At 48.1% G+C, this 21,538-nt stretch overlaps 9 protein-coding genes across 9 annotated transcripts; 3 read left to right on the top strand and 6 right to left on the bottom strand.

Moving 5' to 3' along the window:
- Positions 1–2,147: 2,147 nt before the first annotated feature.
- VFPPC_06937 (ribosome-inactivating protein) lies at positions 2,148–3,746 on the top strand (the record flags this gene model as incomplete). The annotated part of the gene is made up of 1 exon (XM_018285885.1): positions 2,148–3,746. One exon carries the CDS (start codon positions 2,148–2,150, stop codon positions 3,744–3,746), a length of 1,599 nt encoding a protein of 532 aa, XP_018140139.1.
- A 1,622-nt stretch (positions 3,747–5,368) lies between these two features.
- Positions 5,369–5,638, bottom strand: VFPPC_06936 (hypothetical protein; the record flags this gene model as incomplete). The annotated part of the gene is made up of 1 exon (XM_018285884.2): positions 5,369–5,638. One exon carries the CDS (start codon positions 5,636–5,638, stop codon positions 5,369–5,371), a length of 270 nt encoding a protein of 89 aa, XP_018140140.2.
- Positions 5,639–6,787: 1,149 nt separating this feature from the next.
- VFPPC_14133 (hypothetical protein) lies at positions 6,788–7,778 on the bottom strand (the record flags this gene model as incomplete). The annotated part of the gene is made up of 3 exons (XM_018291903.1): positions 6,788–7,100; positions 7,182–7,465; positions 7,569–7,778. The coding sequence occupies 3 exons, from the start codon at positions 7,776–7,778 to the stop codon at positions 6,788–6,790; spliced, it is 807 nt and encodes a 268-aa protein (XP_018140141.1).
- A 1,804-nt stretch (positions 7,779–9,582) lies between these two features.
- VFPPC_06935 (arrestin (or S-antigen) domain-containing protein) lies at positions 9,583–11,088 on the bottom strand (the record flags this gene model as incomplete). The annotated part of the gene is made up of 1 exon (XM_018285883.1): positions 9,583–11,088. One exon carries the CDS (start codon positions 11,086–11,088, stop codon positions 9,583–9,585), a length of 1,506 nt encoding a protein of 501 aa, XP_018140142.1.
- Positions 11,089–13,270: 2,182 nt separating this feature from the next.
- Positions 13,271–13,426, top strand: VFPPC_16657 (hypothetical protein; the record flags this gene model as incomplete). Its single annotated transcript, XM_018294410.2, has 1 exon — positions 13,271–13,426. The coding sequence occupies one exon, from the start codon at positions 13,271–13,273 to the stop codon at positions 13,424–13,426; it is 156 nt and encodes a 51-aa protein (XP_018140143.2).
- Positions 13,427–15,391: 1,965 nt separating this feature from the next.
- VFPPC_16658 (hypothetical protein) lies at positions 15,392–15,550 on the bottom strand (the record flags this gene model as incomplete). The annotated part of the gene is made up of 1 exon (XM_018294411.1): positions 15,392–15,550. One exon carries the CDS (start codon positions 15,548–15,550, stop codon positions 15,392–15,394), a length of 159 nt encoding a protein of 52 aa, XP_018140144.1.
- A 549-nt stretch (positions 15,551–16,099) lies between these two features.
- Positions 16,100–16,414, bottom strand: VFPPC_18071 (hypothetical protein; the record flags this gene model as incomplete). The annotated part of the gene is made up of 1 exon (XM_022429730.1): positions 16,100–16,414. The coding sequence occupies one exon, from the start codon at positions 16,412–16,414 to the stop codon at positions 16,100–16,102; it is 315 nt and encodes a 104-aa protein (XP_022285142.1).
- Positions 16,415–19,280: 2,866 nt separating this feature from the next.
- On the top strand, positions 19,281–20,408 carry VFPPC_06934 (glycoside hydrolase family 16; the record flags this gene model as incomplete). Its single annotated transcript, XM_018285882.1, has 2 exons — positions 19,281–19,739; positions 19,806–20,408. The coding sequence occupies 2 exons, from the start codon at positions 19,281–19,283 to the stop codon at positions 20,406–20,408; spliced, it is 1,062 nt and encodes a 353-aa protein (XP_018140145.1).
- Positions 20,409–20,710: 302 nt separating this feature from the next.
- Positions 20,711–21,340, bottom strand: VFPPC_06933 (hypothetical protein; the record flags this gene model as incomplete). Its single annotated transcript, XM_018285881.1, has 1 exon — positions 20,711–21,340. The coding sequence occupies one exon, from the start codon at positions 21,338–21,340 to the stop codon at positions 20,711–20,713; it is 630 nt and encodes a 209-aa protein (XP_018140146.1).
- Between the last annotated feature and the right edge of the window lie 198 nt (positions 21,341–21,538).

Raw genomic sequence — 21,538 nt, 5'->3', positions numbered from 1 at the left:
ACAAAGCCCCCATATTAGGTCGCCGGAAACAACACAGCCTGTGTAGATGGCAATATTAGGATGCGGGTTGTCTCTTAAGATTTCGCAGACCAGAATTTCGTTCATCATCTGACTCCTGATTTGTAAAGCGTCTGGGGACGTGCCGTAACTTAGAAGATTTGGCTCTTTATGTAGTATTTTGAAGGAGAGAGATCTGGTGCCTTGGTGAACTTGTCCGAGTATTGAGGCCAAATGTTTTCGATGGGTATAGGTGTTAACTCGAGTTGGTTTATGTCCACGGACGAGGCCGTGCGCTCCCTCGTCGTAGTGTAAAAGTACTGGTCATTTGGTCCTTTGACGATTATTTTTGTGTGGTCAAACTCTAGATCACCATCGTTTTCGATGAAAGCCTGACTTTGCTGGTGGATTTCCATGTGGATGGTTTGGGAGAATAAATGCAGTCACTATTCCAACTGGTGATACTTCTCAGACAAGCAGAGTTTGCACCTTCGAGAAAAATGTACAGGATGTCATGCATGGGAATAACTTAATTCCGCTGTTGCTATTTTAAACTAGATCTGCCGAAGAGGAACAGCCATGTTTCGGTAATGCAAGTGGATTTGTTGGTTGGAATGCAGAACATGAATCTGTACGCCTGGCTACTGTCCAAGAGATCATGCTCTAGTGAGGCAAGGCGTCCTTGTGGTATCCTTGAGATATAAACCCTTGCACCAGTTCTGTCCTTTAACATCAAGCAATGACGATAAGATGTTCTGTAGACCTATATTACATGTTGCCTTCTTGCGCATTCAGTAGCCGGACTTCTGACTGAGAAGGCTGCCTAACTTGGTGCGCCCAAACAAATCGAGTGGTGGGTGTGTTGATATGTATCAACTCGAGTCTGGAACTTGATACAGCTGACATACAGCATGTCGGACAAAGCATTTGCCCACGTCAAAGTATACGTCAATACATCTCGATACATCATCATACATACTGTTATATGCGCTACCTTTTATTTGTTCAAATACCTTGACTCCTCACTGCAGCTTCGTTTGGCCTTGTCACACTGCATGGAATGTGATTGATCAGCTTGCACTAAACTAATTTCGATAAGCTCATATCATGTCACTGCATAACGAGGAAATTCTGAACAGGGCTATAGCTGCAGTGTGCGTACTCAGTGTGACGCTCTTTGGGTGGCTAGTTTTGCTGGTTCAGTCGGCTGTCCCAACCCACCGAGTGAGAAGGAATCGGCCTTCCGGTAACACAGCTTATGTATCAGTACACCATCTGCAAGTAATACTCACATAGGCGCGAGTGTGCAAGGACAAGAGGCAGTTAAACTCTATGAGAGAAAATTGACCGTTGGGTCATGTGGCCGACAGGAGGGCAAACCACTTGGTGCAGAACATCCATTTTCATATCCTAGAACCATGATGGCCATGAGGAATACTCTACTCACCAAAATACTCGTACATATACCAACATAACCAGCTTTCTAAGTGTTTCTGCCGGTTGTCTCTTCAATACATGTCAATTAAATAAAGTATTCTTCCCGTTTCCGTCCCTCGCAACTCCATGTCCAGATGCCAATCACTCGGTGTAAGCTGAACCCCCAGGCTCAAATGGCTTTGATTCACCGGTCGGGTGCTGTATATGGTCACGCCATTGCCAAAGTCTCCGATAGGAACAAGTCATTTCAATACTTGGGACGTAATATGTTGACAAACGTTCATAACGGGCCATGCCATTGATTGATGACAGGCTGGGCGGCAAGAATGTCGTCGAATGGTTCATCTGTGGCCCCGCGTAAGACTGCGTCCAGACTGAAAGGATGCATCTCAGCAGGCGTCCATTATGAAGAAAGGCGTCTGATTTCTGAGATCAGATACGTTCCAACCCGGTTGGCTCAATGCGTGTCTGGTTGCACAAGGACGAAATGCCGCAAAAAGTGAGCATTGCAACGGTCAGCCTTGGCGTTCTCTCGCCTCACTTTTCCTGACTTCATACCTAGTGGAAAAAGAGCTAGATGTAGCTTCAAGTATAAGCCTATAGGTTTATAAAGAGACAAGGCATAACATATCGTCTCACTCTTCCTCATCAAGCAACAGCACCTACACTCTTCCAACAAATCACTCGCGTGTTTCTAAACAATTTTCTTCGCCATGGTCAAATTCACCAGAGACTTTGCAGCTGATGACGACAATGGCGCAGAGGCTTACGATGCATTCATCGTAGAGTTGAGAAACCTCCTCGCAACTGGGGACTGGGTCGAGAGCGTGCCAGTTCTGGCCGAACAGGTACCCCCTGGAGGTGCCCTCGAGTTCTTCGACATCAATTTAAGCTACAACGACCGCGGTGAGCAACATATTGTGCAGCTTAGATTCCGCACCGACAATCTCTATTTCGTGGGTTACCGCCCCCAAAATTCCAACATATGGTTCGAGCTAGCCCACGAAGATGGAGGCACCAACACCCTCATCCAAGATCAAGAGGCTGGTAGAGCAACGGAGCTTCTACCGCTCGGCGAGAACTACTGCACCTTGACTGAGGTTGCTGGCATGAGACTAGAAGACATCCCGCTGAGCTCTTCCCGCATCGGTGCCGCAATCACGACGCTGGCCACTGACAACGGCGCTCCTGCAAACGAAGGAAACAGAGCGAGGGCGATTCTCACCCTGGTATTTGCCATAGCCGAAGCGGCTAGGTTTCGCGATATTTCACGTCTCATCTCCAACGCATGGTGGAATGGGTCGGCTCCTGGAACTCAGTACGCCAACCGGGTGCGTAGTTGGTGCAGACTGTCGCGGGCTGTCCAGAGGACCCGAAATGAGGGCCATGCTTTTGACTTTAATGGTGAAAGCACCGGAATATGGAGCTTCGTGGAGGCCATTCTAGCCCTTGGTATTATGCACTACGCTGCCAACCTCCCGTCCACTTCTTCACGACCTAAGCGCTCTGTTCCAGACATGGCCTATTATCCTGAGGGAGCATTCACTTCAAACACTATATTCCCTCAGGGGCAGCAACTCCTCGAAATATTTTACGTGCGCGTCAATAACATTGACGATGAGGATCCAGGTCAACTCTACGGCAGCGTCATCGTTACAGATAGCATTGGGGTCGAAAATATCTGGAGCCGTGGACACCACAGCTATGTCAACACCAAGCCCGGACAGGACATTCTGCTGGAGGGACCGTCTCGGGCCTTGTCTTCCTCAGATGAGTTCTACATCAACATTGACCTCTGGGACTATGACACCCTCTCCCCTGATGATAGCATTGCCCAGGGGAGGATTATCTTCAACCCCTCTGACTACTTTACCGAGCATGATGCAGTAAAGATCCGTGACGTGCCTGGCCATTACGGCTCCGTAACGATAAGCTACATGGTTATGACGGACGGGCTCTACGCAAGCATAGAAGTCATCCTTATCAACGGGGATAACGAGGACCCAGCCAATGTGTTCGGAGAGATTGTCGTCAACAATGGCCACGGACAAAGCGAGTTGTTTCGCAAGGCTAGCAATGAGTACGTTGACGTGAGTCCACTTAGTCCCATCCCTTTGTCGAGGTCCGTGGTTGCTGTTCCTACAACCGACAAGTTGCTGGTGAATGCGGACCTCTGGGACTACGATACCATAAGTGCCAGTGATGAGATTGCGAGGGGATCGGTGGAGTTTACGCCTAGGTATAAGCAGTCGGAGAGTTTGGAAATTAGTGGAGCGTACGGGAAGGTTGAGGTGCGGGTTACGTGGATGTGAGAGTCAGTGATGAGTGAGAAGAGCTCATCGACTCGTAGGTGCGGTCGTTTGTTGATTTGAGCTGGTTTCGCGTTACTGGACGCTACAATCTTTTCGCTTGTGTTTCTTGTCGAGATGTTGGAACCTTCCTAGTATAGTGGAAGTTGATTACCTATTACCAAACTAAAATATAAGGGGACTAAAGCGCCGGAGTGGCCTCTGGCTGCCCCAGCTTCTCGTGACACTTATGATTTGGCTTGGAGTGATACTACCGGGAGCCTTACCGGTATGACGGTGCTAGAGCTCCTAGGTATCTGAGGTGGTTGTCACAGCTGAATCTGCTTCGACTCATGTCTTCCACGTTTACGTATGCGGTTGTCGACAAGGGAAAATAGTATACGTGCGTCTAAGTAAGTCAATGCTAACCCTGTTTCTCCGCATCTGTAGTCTCTTAGTTGATGGCATTATACCCTAGCCATTCTTACAACTGCCACCATGTTCGGACTAGTATGCGTTTCCGCACTCGTCGGCCCTCCCCAAGCCACTTGTAAATTAGCACGATGGAACAAATTGAATTACAACTCAGTTAACCGTACATAGAATCAGACGCTAGCTATCGTTTATATTACACTTTTTTGTTCGTAACCGACGTGCCTGCCAGAAATGTGGCCAACGACAGTACTGGCCCGCGTGTACATGTCTTGGCATCAATAGTTTACAACTCCTATGCTAGCAAGAACCCGGAACGTGTAGATGCATACAACTCACCAAAACAACACAATTCTAACGAGGTAAAAGTCATCAGTCCACTTGGCAATGCAATGTGACCTAACCGATTAGGTCTGGTTCCACGCGGAACGCTGCTAGCTTGTCAGCCTCAACGCAGAGCGGCCCTACGCTGGATGTGGCCAGACATTAAGACAAGGGTACTATTTCTTTGAGAATCCGGCCGGCACCGATGGACTTGCCATGAACCCTATTTGCAATGGGATGAAGTTGAGATCTCGTAGTACTTAGTCAATTAGTATGTAGAACAACTTGTCCTCAATTTCGGGAACAGGCAAATGAACTGGCAAGGCATCGAAGGTTAACGACACTGTTCTAAGCCATACCGCAGCATATGAACCAAAGTTGATCAATTAGCCTGGATCCAAAGCAGCAAACGAAAAGTGAGGCGGTCATGGCGATTATTCACCAATCAATCATCAAGGCCGCCAAGAGCATCCATTCCCCCTCGGGAAAACTACCAAATCTCTTCAATCAGCTCAAGTCTAGATCCAGCCCAACGCAGCATGAATACCCCGGCCATAAACGGTTCGGCTCGTCTATTCAGTTCAGCTTCCGGGTCTCGATCCGTCCTAGTGGAGGCGGGAGTGGCGTGTTCCCGGGATTCAAGGCCGCTGAGTGGTGCCGAGTGCTGTATGCAAGCTGGAATAGGTTAGCAATTCAATAATATCTGCAGGTGAGAAGGATTGCATCTCATACTCCATAAGACTCTAGACTATGTGTTGGAATAGGTTTGCTCCGCAGATTTTGCAAACTGATCTCGAGAAGCTGAATTCTGAGCCGCCTATCCAAAAAGCATAAATACTGCCTCTTCTCCGACTATCATTGCATCTCATCACTAAACTACTCATTATACACTACCATTCCCAATCATGAAGTTCACACTTGTTGCCCTCACGGCTTTCGCAAGCCTCGCACTCGCCAACCCCATCGAAGAACTCGACAAGAGATACACCGACTGGCCCGGCTGCATGACATTCTGCAACACGCCGACCTGCGGCATCAAGGACTGCTACTCGTGGTGCAAGCGCGTGTGCTGCAAGCAGTATCCTTCGTATCCGGGCTGTTAAACCGTTAACTTGTCCTCGGCACTTCTGCATTGGTCTATCAAAGTACCACTGGTTCATCTGCCAGGCAAATGGAATCAATCTGTTGGTACGAGGATATGGTTTAAGTCATCTCTGTTGATATGAGGGTGGTTGTGGTCGTTGGATGGGCGCTCACAAGTCAAGGACGAAGACGATTGTTAAACTGAACAAGCGACGATGCATGTACATAGACGGAAGTGCAGAGAAGACGGATCATAGAGCATACGACTAGCACATTCGAATATAACAATGAGCCTCATGAATATCCATGACTCGTGGGTAACGTTGCAATATATGGTTATGCATACTCGGCAACTCGCCAGCCCGACGAGCCGCACCGACGAACCGAGCCATGCTCCAGAATCCATGTCAACTAAATAAAACTTATACCATCTCTCTACAATAGCCAAGCGTTCGCTTTTGCTGCTTAGGTGATCTAGCGGTAACTTACTTTGGTGATGTATCCCTTCCATCCCACCAACACACAGCTCACTCCGTTTGGGATCCACCATTACATCCTTAATGCATGTGTTGCAGTTGGCGAATCCGTTTTCTGATGACCGAGAATCAGTTTTTAGATGCGCAGAACACCCTCCCCACTTGTACTCGCCAGGATTAGTGAGAGGTACCACATTGCGTATATAATACATATAGGGGTACAAATAGAATCAGAAAACTAAATCTAGCAGAATCGTGCTACCTAGAGGTAAAATAAGCAAAGGAATAAATACAAAAGTTAACCTATAAATTTATTATCACAGACAGAGCTTTTAACCCAGAAACTTGCCATAGTGTTATGTACACTAGAAAGTGGCCGTAGAAAGCCAAGAACAGGGCATTAAACCTTTTATTAATTGTAGCTAGAGTAACTAGTATATGAAAATTTTAAGCTATTTAGTTAAATGCTAGCCTTGTTAGAAAATAGTGTGCAAAGGCTATAAAAGTCCGAAGCAATAGAAGCTCCATAGCTTAAAAGGGGCTTCTTAACACCATCATGCAAATTAAAGCTCGCGAGTTAAAGAGAGGTTAGGCCACATGTATCCTCAAAATTTAGATTGATTTCCTCTGTAAGTCCGGCAGATCACCGCATCCGGCGCCTCACTGTATAATCCCTTACCCTACTATATAGTACTTGCTAAAGTCATCTTGTTAGCCATTTCTCAGGGTTCTACTGCCCGTCTCTATGGATCAGAGCATCTGAGCCATGGTGACCATTGTTCGACGTCCTTCCATTACAGACCGCCACTCAGGCGAATCCATAGCCATGGTGTAGTACCTTTTCAGACCCGATGGGATGAAATTGGCCCTGCCTACGTCGTCGAGCCGAGCCAGAAAAATGACTCCATGCGCGTCAAGTGCTGTTGGTTGGTCTCGTCCAAACATCCAAGGACCCTGTTCTTGTTGTACAAAAGAGTTCAGTTTTGATAAAACACAGCGGGCTTTCTCTTCTTCTATCTTGACTTGTGCTTCTTCTAAGCCCCGTACTTTGTCTTTCTCAACGCTGTATTCACCGTGTTATCATGCCGCTCATTCACACTCATGAGGCTGCGGATCTGTCACGAAAGCTGTCGGTTTAACTTACACGCTGAGCTTGTACTGTAACGCATCATGATAGCGCTGAGATATGCCAGGACTTTCCAGTAGTTTCACAATGGGATCTCTTAAGTGCATATTGATAACTTCCTGCATGCCTGTGAACGAAAGCGAGAAGTAGTTGATGGAATGCAACTCTTCCAACAATGAAAGTATTTTACCCTTGTGGGATGCGGGAATCAGGTCGGGATATTTTTCGGCCATATACAAGGTAATTTCTAAACTATCTCGAATGGGTTGAGCCAGAGTAGTCTGGTGGCTCATAACCGGTACCTTGACCGCCAGTTAGAAACAGATTCAACTGCAATTGACGTCTAGGAACGGGAGGCCACATCATCATTACGATGCAATGACAGCGTATTGTACTCATACGTACCTGGCCTTCTGGGTTCACGGTGCATAGGAATGCTTCGTCTAATTGTTCTCCAGCATAGATGTTAACCTGGCGTTCTTCCACGACCATTGGGTCACCCGAGGGTTTAGTAGTACCGCTGATGGCTATTGTATAGCGGACTTGGAGTGAGCAAATAGAGAATGGATTCCAGTAGAAGATGTACGGGAGAGTTTGGGTTGAATCGTCTGCCATGGCCAAAATTTGATGTAAGAACAATCTGCTGTAGCTTGCCAGGTTGATGAATATTCATAACTGGGCAAACGGCTTTTAACTTGGGGTGCGCCTGGAATAAATGTTTAATTACAGATTGCATGGTATAACCTTGCGCGTAGAATTCGCTCTTGCTTTGGCAAGTCCCCCCGCGGAGAAATTATGAATGCCCTCTACGGCCGCTTAGTCATATAATAGCCAAATATGGGAAATGCATATAGCTCTTCTAAGCGCATGGCTTGGCATAGGTGCCATGGTCTTCTATTTCCTCCGTTTGGACCTGGCAATCTATTTTACATAATAAGTCTTAGCAGTCTCTCCATCATAAAGCTCAATATAGATCTGGCCTAACTGCTTACAAATTAGGACTGGTCTGTTAATAACAACATGAAGTTCTAGATAGATCTCGCAGAATAGTCGATATTAAGAACTAAATTATGCATCTAGTTATACATCCTGTCCTATTTATAATAGTATAAGCAGCAATAAAATGTGTGGTATATTTTGCATCTCTTCTGATATATTACCGCTATATTAAGACCTCCACAGAAGGTAAAACTGCTGCGTGGTAGTGATTATATTAATTTCCAATTACTCCTGCTCCGCGGAGGAAACCTGCGGGATATACGGAACACTCGCTGTGATATTACAATCCACGGAGTGAGTTTTATGCCCGATGGTATGTCCAACTTGTGGTGTTGGATTAAACTCGCCCTCAAACCATTTGCTCCGCGGACGAACCTGAGAATTCAGTTATCGGGGCAGATCTTGAGACGTGCGACATACTTCCCGTAAAACGAGAAATCGCTAGTAGGTATAGCAAAAACCATTTAATTTATTTCCTCTAATGTTCTTAGTTATACTAACCAGTATTTTGCCTGCGAAAGAGACACATCTAAGGATGAGCTGCCTTGGATTGGAGGCAATCCAGTTTCTCGTCGCAAAAGCAATATAATGATGCCTCGTTGGTTCGGGGTTTTCCGACAGAGACTGGTTACTTGTTGATGCGTTAGCATAGATAGGATGGCAAAGTATGGTACGCGAGCGTCTGAACGAAATATGGCATTTTTGCTATTAGTAGGCCTGCTGGTAGGAGAAATAAAGAGCTAAGAGATTAAGCAGGCAGAAATAACACAAGATGGACTTAAAGTAGGATAAGGTACTTACATGTTAGATTATGAGTACCTTTGGAGTGGCGGGTTGAGCTCACAGCTACATGTAATGGCAGCTGGGACGAATCAGAAAACGGAAACACGGACTGCAACACATGAATTACAGCGTTAATACTAGTTTCTCTTCCAAGAGCGTGCTCTGACCAAACGATTCGCGCTGACGGTTTCTCCCTAGACACGTTTGCATCTTTCTTAGTGTTGTCACACGGAAAATGAGCTAGCTAGAGGCCACTCCTTGTATCTGTTAGACCCCTTTTAACGTTCGAGTGTGACAGATGTAAATGTAAGTCAAAGTCAAAGAACCTTATGGAAGCTTGCCAGCTTTACCCCTGGGTGCATGTATTGCAAGGCTAGTTAAACGAACCTTGAGCGGCCAAACCTACCTTTCTTACTTAATTAAACTCCGTTTCATGTATTAAACATTTTGCTATAGTTTAAAACTCTCGTGTATGTATCTGGAGGTCACATCACATGTCACACGAAAGCACACAGCAAAATTAATCATATTAGTTTATTAAACAATACTATGCTCCAACCGGGTATAATGCTATTCTAAAACGCCAAAAGAAATGCAGCCCAACGCCAGGTATCAAGTGTCGTCCCAAGATGCGAAATCACGCTGACCGTCCAGATTCACTGTGTCGTCGTGAACCAGGCTCCGAGCCCGTTCGCAGGGCATCCAGCTCCTCCAGATCGTCATACTCGATCGGCGGCTCAACAGGATAACCAGGCGGGCTAGGCGGTACATCTTGGTAGACGGGAGGGGCTTCGTTGTCCCAGCTTACACCGAGGCCAGGATACTCTGTCAGATTGACGGCAAAGTGCATGCGCAGAATTCTGCCAGTGCCAGTCTGCTGGGAGAGATGCGTCTTGCCCTCGGCGGCATATTCCTTAGAGACGATCAACTCGAGGTGCAGCGCGTGAGTAACTTCGGTGCCTTCCGCCGTTTTCATGTCGCAGGCGTACTTGGGCTCTTTGGAGTGTGCCCTGATCTGGTTGACGAGGTAGTCGAATTCAAAGTCGACGGTGCCGTCATTGCCAGTGTAGTCGGATTTCCAGCCCTCGTGGAGCTGCTTCTCACCGAGGGTACGGGTCTCAGTGCGGACAATGCCCTTCTTCGGTTCTTCATCACCAGTAGGTGCCGGAGTGTGCTTTTCGCAGGCTGGGGAGGTTGTCTTGATGGTCTCCTCCAGCTTCCAAGTAAGTTTGCGCAGCTTCCACAAGTCGACAGTCTTGACCTTTTCGTTGTGTGTCATGAGACCGTCCAGCTTCAGGGTGACAGTGTTGCTACCAGTGGGGTGAATAACAGCGTTGTAGTGCGCAGAAGCCTTGATGTTTGTGGGAGGGAACACGCGAACTGAGTGGTGAGGATACAATGGCTCCGGCAGAGACCGCTTCACATCCAGCGTGCGCTCAAACTTGATCGGCAGGCACGATGTCGACGAGGGACCTCGAACAGCCACGGCCTCTGCCTTAAAGTGATACGAAATAGACACGATGGGCGAGTCCATCGACGCAGGCAGCGTCCCGTCAAGAAGGGTCGAAAACGGGAACTGATGCCTCCCCCGACGCAGAGTAGTGGGATGCGCCAAAAACTGCCAGCTCTTCAACTCGGTAACCTTGGTCTGGCATTCTGCGCAGTGGCCCTGAAACGGTTTCTTTTGCGTAACGTGCATGCTCAAGCTGGCGTTGAATGCCTCCACATCGATCGCCTCCTCATTGACGTCGATATACATGAGCCCCGAGACCAATGCGCCGGTGCTCTCCTCAGGCGTACCGTAAAACACAATGGGGGGGCTCTCCACGCTCCAGTCCATAACAGCAGGGGCATTCACGGCGGGAGCAGCAGAAGCCGAATGGAACGCAGAATGGCCCTCGTGCTTGGAGGAGCGACCAAAGTGCAGCCCCAGACGGTGCTTCTTCAAGGCGTCTCCCAGCTCGGGCATCTTGACGGAGTGCGGAGCATGGTCCTCGGAGTCGGAGGCGTAGGGGCTTGCGCTGATGGAGTTGTTCCGCGAGTTGTTGCGGGAGTTGTTTCGAGATCGTGAGATGGCCGACTTCTTGATATGCGAGATGTTGCCGGAGGAACTGCGAAGGAAGTTGGCGACGAGGTGGGGCATGATGGGCGATTCGGACTTGCTGTCCCTCAGGCTCTTTTTATAAGTGAAATATTGAATGTGAGCTTTTCGTCGTGTTCTTGGCAGTTGCGAATCAATGGCTTGTGGCTGCCGTTAGACCCGACCTAGTGACGTTTTGACTGCCTCTTTTGGCGGTGATGGTGTTGGTCCCAAGGAAATGTGACGGAGAAGACTCGGCGTCAGGTTGGCGAGTATGCCCAATGACGATGGTGTCGGTGAAGTGAGTGTCGCAATTCAATTGACTTGTAAATGAAATGTTTCCAATCACAGGTATTGGAAATGGTGTTGATGCTTGCTCTGTTGAGACCAATGTACCCCTCCTATGCCCAGCACCAAATACTGGCACAGCAATTGTCTAATCGGAGGGGTAACTAGAAACTGTTTGTCGTGTGACAAGTTCTTGCTAACAGCAAAATCCTCCCAGATTTGCCCTTGTCCTTTACTGGCGGCGGACGATCTCCGTGTTGGTTGGCAGGTCGGCAGGTAATTGCCGAATCGCAGAATGGCTTGCTTGTACAGGTTACGTGAACAAGTGACTAGTGACCGCTTTGACAACCCAACTGCTGCTGTGACGTATGTCGTCTGTCTGCTGGCTTTTTTTTTTTTTTGTTTTGGCTGTCCGACTGTTGGCGGTAATGTCCGTGGCAAAGGAATCGATCTATGATTCGATGGTGGTTTGCCCGATGGCGCTAGTAGCGTAACTGAACAGGGACGAGTTGTGCGAAGAGGTGAAGACGATGTGACGTGGGTCCCTGAAAGTGACTGATTCTTTTTTTACGGGTTCGTGAGTTGTCTTTTGTTTGCGTATTCCAATGTTGATTGTGTTGATGAATTGTGTCTTGGCGGTTTGTGTGAATTGTCTGTATTGTGTATGGTGTATTGTGTGTATTGCTGGTGAGAGTCGTGTAAGTCGTAAGTGATGTCTAGTATTGTAGGTTCAAGAGACGGCTCGCTGATGCAAATGTAAACACACTACCAAGTAAGGCAATACAAAAGTTGAAACTTATATTCTGGGGAAGACGGTATTAAAATTACGGAGGAAGAGGGCATCGCTGAACTTATATACGACCCGAGACAGTCCATGTCGAGACAAACGGCATGCTACGACCGGCACAGCAAAACTTTGGTAAAAGCCAAAGTGGTCCACGCATCTGCTTAGGTATCCACATTGTACGGAACCAATGTGTCATGGTCGAAAGGCGTGGGCGTGGGAACAGGTTGCGTGGGTTTGCGTGGGTAGCTGGAGTGGATTTTGACGGGACACGAGGTCCAAGGTTTGGATGGCGGAAGTACAAGGTTTGTACCTCAAGATGTCGAGCTGGGAGAAGAGTGGGGCAGAGTTTGTTGCGAGACAGACACGTGAGACTTGATGTGGTCTGGTGCTGAAATTTTCATTTTTTTTTTTTTTCCATGTTTTTTTTTGGTCTCTGTTACCAGGTCTGTAGCACCTGGCTCCGCTATGTGGATGCCCCTTCCCACCATTACAGGCTTCCCTCGCTTCAATACAGGGAGCACCGCACACCGCTCAGCGCTGCAGCCCCCTGAAGTTTTCTCGCCTTGCACCAGACTACCTGCTGCTGTTTGCGGCCAGATCCACCGCTTCAGCTGTTCTTTCAGTGGGCTACCCCCTAAAAAGTCTGGATTTCGTTGCAGGCTCCATACAAGTATCATGCGCCTGCGACACTGACTCGGCTCGCCTTGCCCTTGGAGGCAAAGCTCAACGACAGACTCCATCACGCCAAGGATCCTTTGTCACCGGAGACCAGACGCTGTGTTTTCTCGGGCTGTTGCACGTTGGAGGCATAGAGCAATGGAGCTCTCTGTGCTGGAGCCTGTGCTGGATGGAGCCTTGATTTCTCTACATTCTTGCCTCCAACGGTAAGCGCAGGCGGACAGTGGCGCGCGCGTCTCATCAACATGAAGCGAACAAAAACAACACCAAACCTCCAACGGTAGGTAATGTCAATTTTCCAAGCGAATGACCGTCTTCTCGCATCATTGCACGTTGGAGGCATCGTGCACTTCGGGGCTTTCGACCTTGGAGGCAAGGCAAGGCTCCATCCGTCGCTTTGCCTCCAAGGGTAAGTGCCGAGCAGCAACATCATCACCAAAAACAATATTTCATTCATGTGCATGCACACGTATCCTCCAACAGTAGGCAATGATGACCTCCAACGGTAGCCAATCTACACTGGCAGCCACCATCGCGAAATACATCAGAGGTACTTCCATGGGTACATGGTTTCAAGAGCAACACTTGCTTTCAAATCCCAAAGTGGCTTGCTATGACTCCCATGTGCACGCTGCACTTTCAGCCTGAGTTTCAGCAGTATTGGGAAGAAGGGACAGGAAAATCAATAATGTCGTGATGGCAGCAACCTTTGCGGCTTTGCACCGCCGCTTCGGCTTCGGCTTCACTAGCTTTGGGCTTTGTAAGGCGTAAGACGCCCTGATGACATCTGGGACTGATGGCGTGCGAGAGATTGACTGACATGGACTGACCAGACTGATGACCGAAAGGCGTGGTGTGGGGCTGGTAATAACATTGGACGTGCGCACTTGATCCGATTGAGCTTGCGACTTCGGAATACTGGTGTGTTGGATGTGAGACAAGGTGCTGGTTGTCAAGGCTATTAGTTGGTGGAAGCTGGTCGAATCAAATGTCCATGGAAAGACGGACATCGTGTCAAAAGTGATGGATTGATTGATGCTTGTAGGTTGCGCCCTTTGCGCTCTTCAGCACCAGATGACAACCAGACCAGACGTTTTTGGCATGCAATTGATTCTACTGATGGGAACAGGTCTTCAACGGGATCCGCGCACGACGGCGTGCAGGGCAAGCACAGTACCTTGTACCCACACCCACACATCGACACATTTGGAGGAAGGAGCAGGCCCGTTCCTCGTGGTGCCACTCAAACTTTGTGTCTGCCACACGGTCGCAGGTACTTGAGTACTTGCCCTGAGAGTCTGGTTGGGCTATGCATCTCAACCCTCACATCGTCCAACTCTGTCAACGGCAGATCTCACATCAGACTTTGGCAGCAACTGTGGCGCGGGTGACTGTCTCCGTGCTTCAACTTTGAATCTTGAACTTTACTTCCATGCTGTGCCACCGCCGGGTCTCCGCCGTCTCGGACACGATGCCGTCAGATCCACAGTCACCCAAGCCAGAATAACCCAGACTTCAAAGCGCAATCACATTGTGAATAGGATCGGTGCATTCACTTCCGAGATGGCATCTTTTCCTTCGCGGTGAAATTATTCGGGCTAGCATTACCCTTTGAATTCATCAGCATGTCAATCCAAGGCGCACCCAGCCCTATGACACCCAAGACAGACGCCACATGCACCTTTCAGTCTAACCCTGGCCTGCTTATGGAAGCAATCATTATTCAGCGTGGCGTCTTGCAACATGTGTCCCGAAATACGGATCCAAGGAAACACATGGTGTCATGATGGCGGTGTGTTTTGAGAAGGTGATTTTAAGCCTTTGGAGGTCATTATGATGGCTACACTGATGCGAATGCGATGGCGTGCTGCGAGATCTCTTCTCATACGTGGCACAGTTGTTTTGGTGATGAGGTTGATGACCGTGAACAAGTTGGTGCTCCGACGTCGGACCCACTTTGATGCTAGCGACTGAATTGCACGGAGAAATTACCTGCGTCCATGGATGTCACAGTTACGCCTTACCGTCGTTGTTGACCAGAGCCAATATTGTTATTTCATTCCATTTTCTAATTTTTTGAACATCAGATGCTCATGTAGGCACAAAGCTGCACCCCTGCATACACCCACCGATCCACCAAACACCTGCACGACTGTGCAACTTGAGACGAATTGAGGGCAACATTGAAAGTCAATGCGCCGACAGTCCGCGATGCAGCCTGGCTCGTTGCCCATTCCCAAGCCATGATTCGCCAACCAGAATAACACTTCTGGTTTCCATTCGCAACTTGAACCTCAATGTCAGTCAAATCACAACAGACCAACTTCACGCTTTCGGACCAACACGCTGCTCCTTGCATTTAAACATGAAAAAAGTCCTCAGACCCATTCAACCCACAAACGCCTTCTCAAAACTCCTATTCTTTTTCCCAAATTTTTTTTACAAGTCATATGACGCCTTCTCTGGTATGCCGTACAACTACCCGATTTGGCCGTCTGGTCTCCATCAAACCGGTCCATGACTCCATGAGGCTCTTCCCGTCTTCAGTCCCCGTTATTCTTCCCGCTCCGACAACGGAGTCGTGAATGAACCCACGAACCTCAACTTGCGACGTTAGTTCTCCGGATTTTGCTCCATCGTCGGACCCGTTGACTTGGTCTGGGGAATAACTCTGGGGTTTTGCCAATTCGTCATGGCCGTCTGAATAGATGCTGTCGCTGCCACATCTCCCTGGTTCACAATGTGGTGACAGGAGAACCACAATCGAGACATCGACAGAACCTAGCTCCTAACAAAGTCACTCTGCAGAACCAACGAAACAGTGGAAACCTGCTGTCATAACCAGGCGACTCAGCTCGGTTCATGCCGAGCTACCAACACATTGCTTGGCCTGCACTCGTCCCATGCCATCGTTGATCTCGGCGTCTCGGAGAAAAGCAACTCGGCACAACGCCAAGTGCTGTGAGTCGGGAATAAAACCTGCGGCAGGGGCTGAAGCCATGACCACCAAGCCTGCAAGCTGCAGCTTAGATGGATGTGTCGTCTCGGCTTACACGACGGCGATGTTTCTCCTCGGATCAGATTTACACGTCGGAATTGGGCCATTTAACATTCCCATGTACGACCATCTGCAAATCCGAGCAAAGTCAACATGTCCGGCCAAGACAATCCCATCAACTGATCTTGTCCGAATGGATCCCGTTCCTGACTGTCACACCATGCACCATCCGTTCCGTCTTCCGTCCATCCGCGAATGACAAGCCCATTCTAGAACCGAAACTGTCCCTTCAGGGATAACACAATCCAAGCTTCAGAACCGGTCTAGAAACAGGCCAGAATCCGCTTTCTACGTGATGCAATTTTTTCTTTCTGTCTGCTTTCGGCCCTGTTTCCAGAGTCCGCCACTGGTTCTTCCGCTCGGCTTTCAGTGGGGCGCCGCATACCTTCGGCAATGCTGTACCAGACTCTTCGAACGAGACTCACGATGTTGATTGTCAGGAACGAGGAGAAATTGCAATGGAGTAATATCCACTGCAATGGGTCAATTCCTGCGTTTACAGTCGGCGAAGGGGTTGTGTTCAAGCGGTGCTGCTTTGCGGAATAAAGCCGATGTGTGAGACTGTAAGCCGGCTTCATTGAGCGATGGAGAAGACATCTGGAACTTTAGAATGTGAATGTCAAGTACAACAATGTACATCTTATTATTAATTGCAATTTTCTATAATTCCTTGCAAACATCCGTCGGCAAAGGCCACTTCATCTGGAAACACGCGCCACTGGGAGCCGCATCACGCCACTGCGTGTCTTCCCGTAGGTTTTGACCCCTGACGGAAATGGACATGGAATATTGAGTGTGCCGGACGCACGCGGTAGTCGACTTTGTCTGGTTGAGGCATGTTTCCGCCAGTGGAGCACGGGGCGAGCGGCCGTGAAGATTTTCTTGTTTTGTGGGTCGTGCCGGCGTGGCCGGTTTGGTGTTTTGCTGGGATTTGACTTGGTGTAGGGTGGTTGGTGTTTGACATGGTGATGCTTTCATGAGGTGGCTAGATGGTAGATGGTGATGCTATGTTCTGGTTTATTTGGTGGTGTTTGTGGATAATGGGTTGAAAGATAGTAGAAGGTCTGCTCTTGTAGAATTTGTCGAGTGTTGGAAGTCTCTTGGGATTTTGGTTTGGAATCCTCAAGTGCCGGATTATGATGGGCAAGGACGGATACATCATCACATATATGTGGTTGCATCTAACTAGCTGTTGGGGAGCCGTTTTTCTCGAAGAAGGATTTAAATTGATGTAATTCGATGTATCGACGTTTTTGCCTCGTAATGCCATCGAACAAGTCACAGCATTGACTTTGGCTACACGTAAATGTGTGCAAAACTGTCAACACTGAAGCTACCTCACTTAGCGAGACTTCCGGATCTAGAGTTTTGCAATCAAGTCCATCTAGGCTTTCAAGAAAACTTACAAGAAGGAGTCTATGTACTTGGATACAGTTTAACCCATGCATCATCTTAACGCTAGTTGCAGACAGTTGTACCAGAAACGACATGCAGGAACCAGGTTGATCTTTAAGTAGTTTGTAGTAGGCAACACAGAAAGTAAAACAAACCAGGCAACTAAGAGGAAATAACCCAGGAGGATCTTGACTATTGGACTGGAAAACTACTTCGTCGAGGGAATGCTTCTTCAAGCGATGGGCGCGCTCTTTGAAGGAAGGAAGCCTTGAGGTTTGAAGCTTTGAGAGGCCTGCACGAACTAGGTAAGTAGGATAGCTGTAACAGGCTTCACGTTGAATTGGGTAACATATTGTCGGTTAGCTAATAACGTATCCCGTAGGATACTGGGGGAATAACTTTAGAAGGTTGTAAGAACAAGATATTCATTATCTATACTATAACATACAGTCTGTGGTAAAATGTATTTGCCCATATCCAAGCCTACACCAACACGTCGTGACATATTGTAGTATGCCCTACGATATGTGATACCTTTTCTAGGTTAAATACTTACGATCCCTACTGTATATGCTGCTACATGATGCGAGGTCTCTATGAATTCAGCTATATTGTTGGCGGCGGTAGTTATCAAAAGTGTAACGAAAACTTTAACATGCATCCCGATGCGACAAGTGCTCTCAAGGTCTCGACTAATACAAAACAAGGTCGGTGGTTGCAGCTACAGATCACTAGCACAAAGCTATCATAATAAGCTCTCCAACTATATCTAAAGAAGACTTTTATATCACGTGCAATTAACCTTGATAGCTATTCCATCAAAATTTACAATCCTACCCTTCTCTCATGTCTTCCTCCTCTTTTCTCTCCATCAGCGTTACCACGGGCGTGAGATTACAGGGTCTGGCCCTAAGTCAGAATTTGCAATTTATCTTCATGCACCCATTTTCATACCATAGCCTGTGATGAGAGATGCGTCATGTCCTTGCGCCCCGAAGTTGGCTGGCATCTTGCGGCCCAGGTGCTGACATGACTGCTTGGACTGAGGCAACACGGATTTGTGGGATACGCAAGACGAAGATAAAGGATGAAATCAAGGACCTATAGCATTAACCGGCAACATTGCATCACACACAATTTCAGACTGCTAGCTTTTGCTAATTTTTCAGAGTAGACTATCGCTGGACTCTATGCACGCTCAAGTCTAGTAAGGGGGTTGAACACCATCAAAACCAATCCAGGCGGATCCATGTACCTTCTCGACCTCCAGACATTAGATCCTACAAGCACAAGGCAATATAGGCAAATTGACTCTTACACTGTCATTTTAAATGAATAACGGCGGGTGCGGGATGTTGGTATTTCCCTGGTACTACAATCTGATGTAACAGGAGGTTAATAAGGCTAATATTTACTGGACAAAGCTTACATCTTTGGTCGGTCATACTTGTGAGACTGGCATTGTGTATTCTTCGTGCATATCGCTATAGTAACATGCTGTGCAATGAGACATAGCTTCAAGCGCTGTCGGCGATTCATTTCCCTCTAGAATGAAGCCGAGAACAGTCTTTTGGGTGCAGCAGTTGGTCAGCCGTATATAGTTATACACCGTACATTCATATAAGCTCCTCTCTCGAGATGGGCGTGCGCTCGTAGACAATGAAAGCTCCATGAATCAAGAGTACGTGGGCTTCAAAGTGCTCGAAATTTTTGCATCGTTGTACTAAGCATAGGGAGCCGAGTTTTGTGACCTTTACGACCTCATTTCTCAATGTGAAACTTGAATTATTTGAACGATTGGCTGAATCGACCCCATTTCAGGTGCCAGCAAATTACATACGTGTGTCACATATATGTCCACCTGTATCGTGCACGGTGTACAACGCATATGCCATGCATGCAACATGGAGTCATACATCTTCTCCTTTCCTCTGCGCGGACATGAACCTGTGGCGCAAGCTGCAACGTTGATTCATCCAGGTACACCGCTCTTTATACGTCTCAAACCAATTCCACGCAGCTGCAAGATCTTTGCGCTCTACACTCAAGATGCAGATCCTCCTACTTGGGCATTGTCTTCTTATTCTACCTAGGATCGTGGCTGGTCTCTGCGAGTGTGGCTATGTCGCGAATGACCTTTGGAACGGAACCAAGTCGCAGCCCTTCACCAACGCCTTTGAGAGTGACTTCGTCAACAGTAAGGAGATATCGAAAAACAAGCAATGGCGGCCCCAGCAGTTTGATATGACAGCGCAAGCCGCTCGGGGCAAATATGGCATGGCCTTCACCACAGACAATGTCGCGTCGTGCTCCAACAGCGGCGGTGATGCGAGGGATTTTTGCCCAGCCAACGACAAAGGGCTTGCGCTTCGCGTCACCAGTCAACTGAAAGGTGACGCGATACCGGTTGCTGAGGTTGCTGCTGTGAATAGCGGCTTCAAATGGGGCTCCTACCGTGCCGGGATGAAATTTCCGGCCATGAATGGGACCTGCGCGGCATTCTTCTGGGTGAGATTAGCGAGACACATGGCGCGATGACTGACTTGGAGAATGATATCTGACAAATTTGTTTAGTATTTCAACGACACTCAAGAGATAGACTTTGAATTTCTTTCTCGGGAGTATAATGCGGATGAGAAGGTCTTTCCCGTGAATCTGGTGATCCATTCGAAAAAGTCGATGGAGCAGGGCTATGACGCCAAGAAAACCGATACGTTTAAGCGAGTGAATCTGGATTTCGATCCTACCAAGGGCTTCCATGAATATAGATTCGATTACATGCCTGGTCGGGTTCTGTTTTACGCAGACAGCGTGCTGCTTGCGGAAATGGCGGGTCAAGATATGCCGTCAGCCGCAGGCCGTCTCATGTTACGACACTGGAGCAATGGCGATCCGAAGTGGTCTGGTGGTCCGCCTAAGGAGGACAGTATACTAACCGTCAGCTACGTGAAGGCCTTCTTTAACTCGTCAGATGGAGAGGGCAGTTCTAACTGGGACGAGGGATGTCGGAAGAGTAACACCCCGGTTTGTGTCATACCAAATGGGACGGCGGGTAACGCGAGTACGGGCGGACAGTACTTTACGGGCTCGGGGGTGTGTTCTGGCCCAAGAGAAGGTTTACAGTTGACACCTATGGTGTTGCTGACATTTGCTTTGGTGGTTGGGATATTATGGTGATGTTTGTTGTGATGTTCGTTTCGGTAGTTGCGGTTCACACTCCGTTATTGTACGTAACATTGTGCATATGTATACAGATACTGCTGATAGTATTGAGAATTAATATGTATTTAAGGCGCTCTGGAGGCGCAACCGCATCGAGTTCCCTACTCTTTTCACCGAAGGCACCCGAGCCGCCTTCACGGATGTTTCCAAACAGCTGACGGGGACACCTTGTTCTGCATCATTCTAGGCGATGGAACTAGGCTTATCCAATAGAAGTCGTGCATAACGGGGCATTTATCTTCGTAGAGGCTGAAAGATCACGACGCCCTGTCCAGCACTTCAAATTCAGCACTTGTTGGCTTCCCACCGTTACAAGCAGTAACATCCATCGGACACGCACTCATGAACACAACACACTCCTGTTCCGCTTGTAGAACGACATAGTCCCCAGGCTTGCTCTGTGGCTCTAAGTTTTGCAACTTATTCCCCTTCACAATGACATTCATAAACAAGTTCAGCGGGTCGGGTGTCCATCCATACTCAAGAAACTCAACGACCTTGTTGAATGCAGAATCACCATACGACTTAACTGCATTATACAGATTATTGGCGCAATTATCATGATCCGCTGATGCGCCAAGTTGAACGTAACGCTCTGGTGAACAAGCAGCAAACAGGACATCGTGCACTCCTGGAGACGTGTCCTGCGTCATTGTGAGGATAGGTTTTCGTCGGTTGTCGAGAAACGACTCCTGATTCGGGGGAAGTAGTTCATGAGGAGTTGACCGTGTATGAACCATGGACATGTAAACGGGGAAGTTGCCTTGGAAAGGGATGGAAAATGCCCATGTGTCGATGACTTGGCTGCCGCTTGTGTTGGTGACTTTGATGGCTTGTCCGGCTGCAAGCCGGGCAGAGGCAAATGAGCGGGCTGGGATAGTGGGCATGGTGTTGAGTTAGGGATTGTATTATCAAATGGATTTGATGTATTTGACTATGGTGCAAAGATTAGGGATCAGTGTAGAGACGGTGTTATTGAGGGGTTTGCAAATGATTTCTAAGCTGCAACCCGATGTCGAGTGGGCATTATGCTGATCCAATGTGTATGAAATGCGCCCTCCGGAAAGGTGATCCAGATAAAAATC

This window comes from Pochonia chlamydosporia, chromosome 7 (assembly GCF_001653235.2).
Source record: "Pochonia chlamydosporia 170 chromosome 7, whole genome shotgun sequence".
NCBI classification, from domain to species: Eukaryota; Fungi; Ascomycota; class Sordariomycetes; order Hypocreales; family Clavicipitaceae; genus Pochonia; species Pochonia chlamydosporia.
Note: the sequence above shows the minus strand (reverse complement) of the source record. Positions and strands in the feature narration are given on the sequence as shown.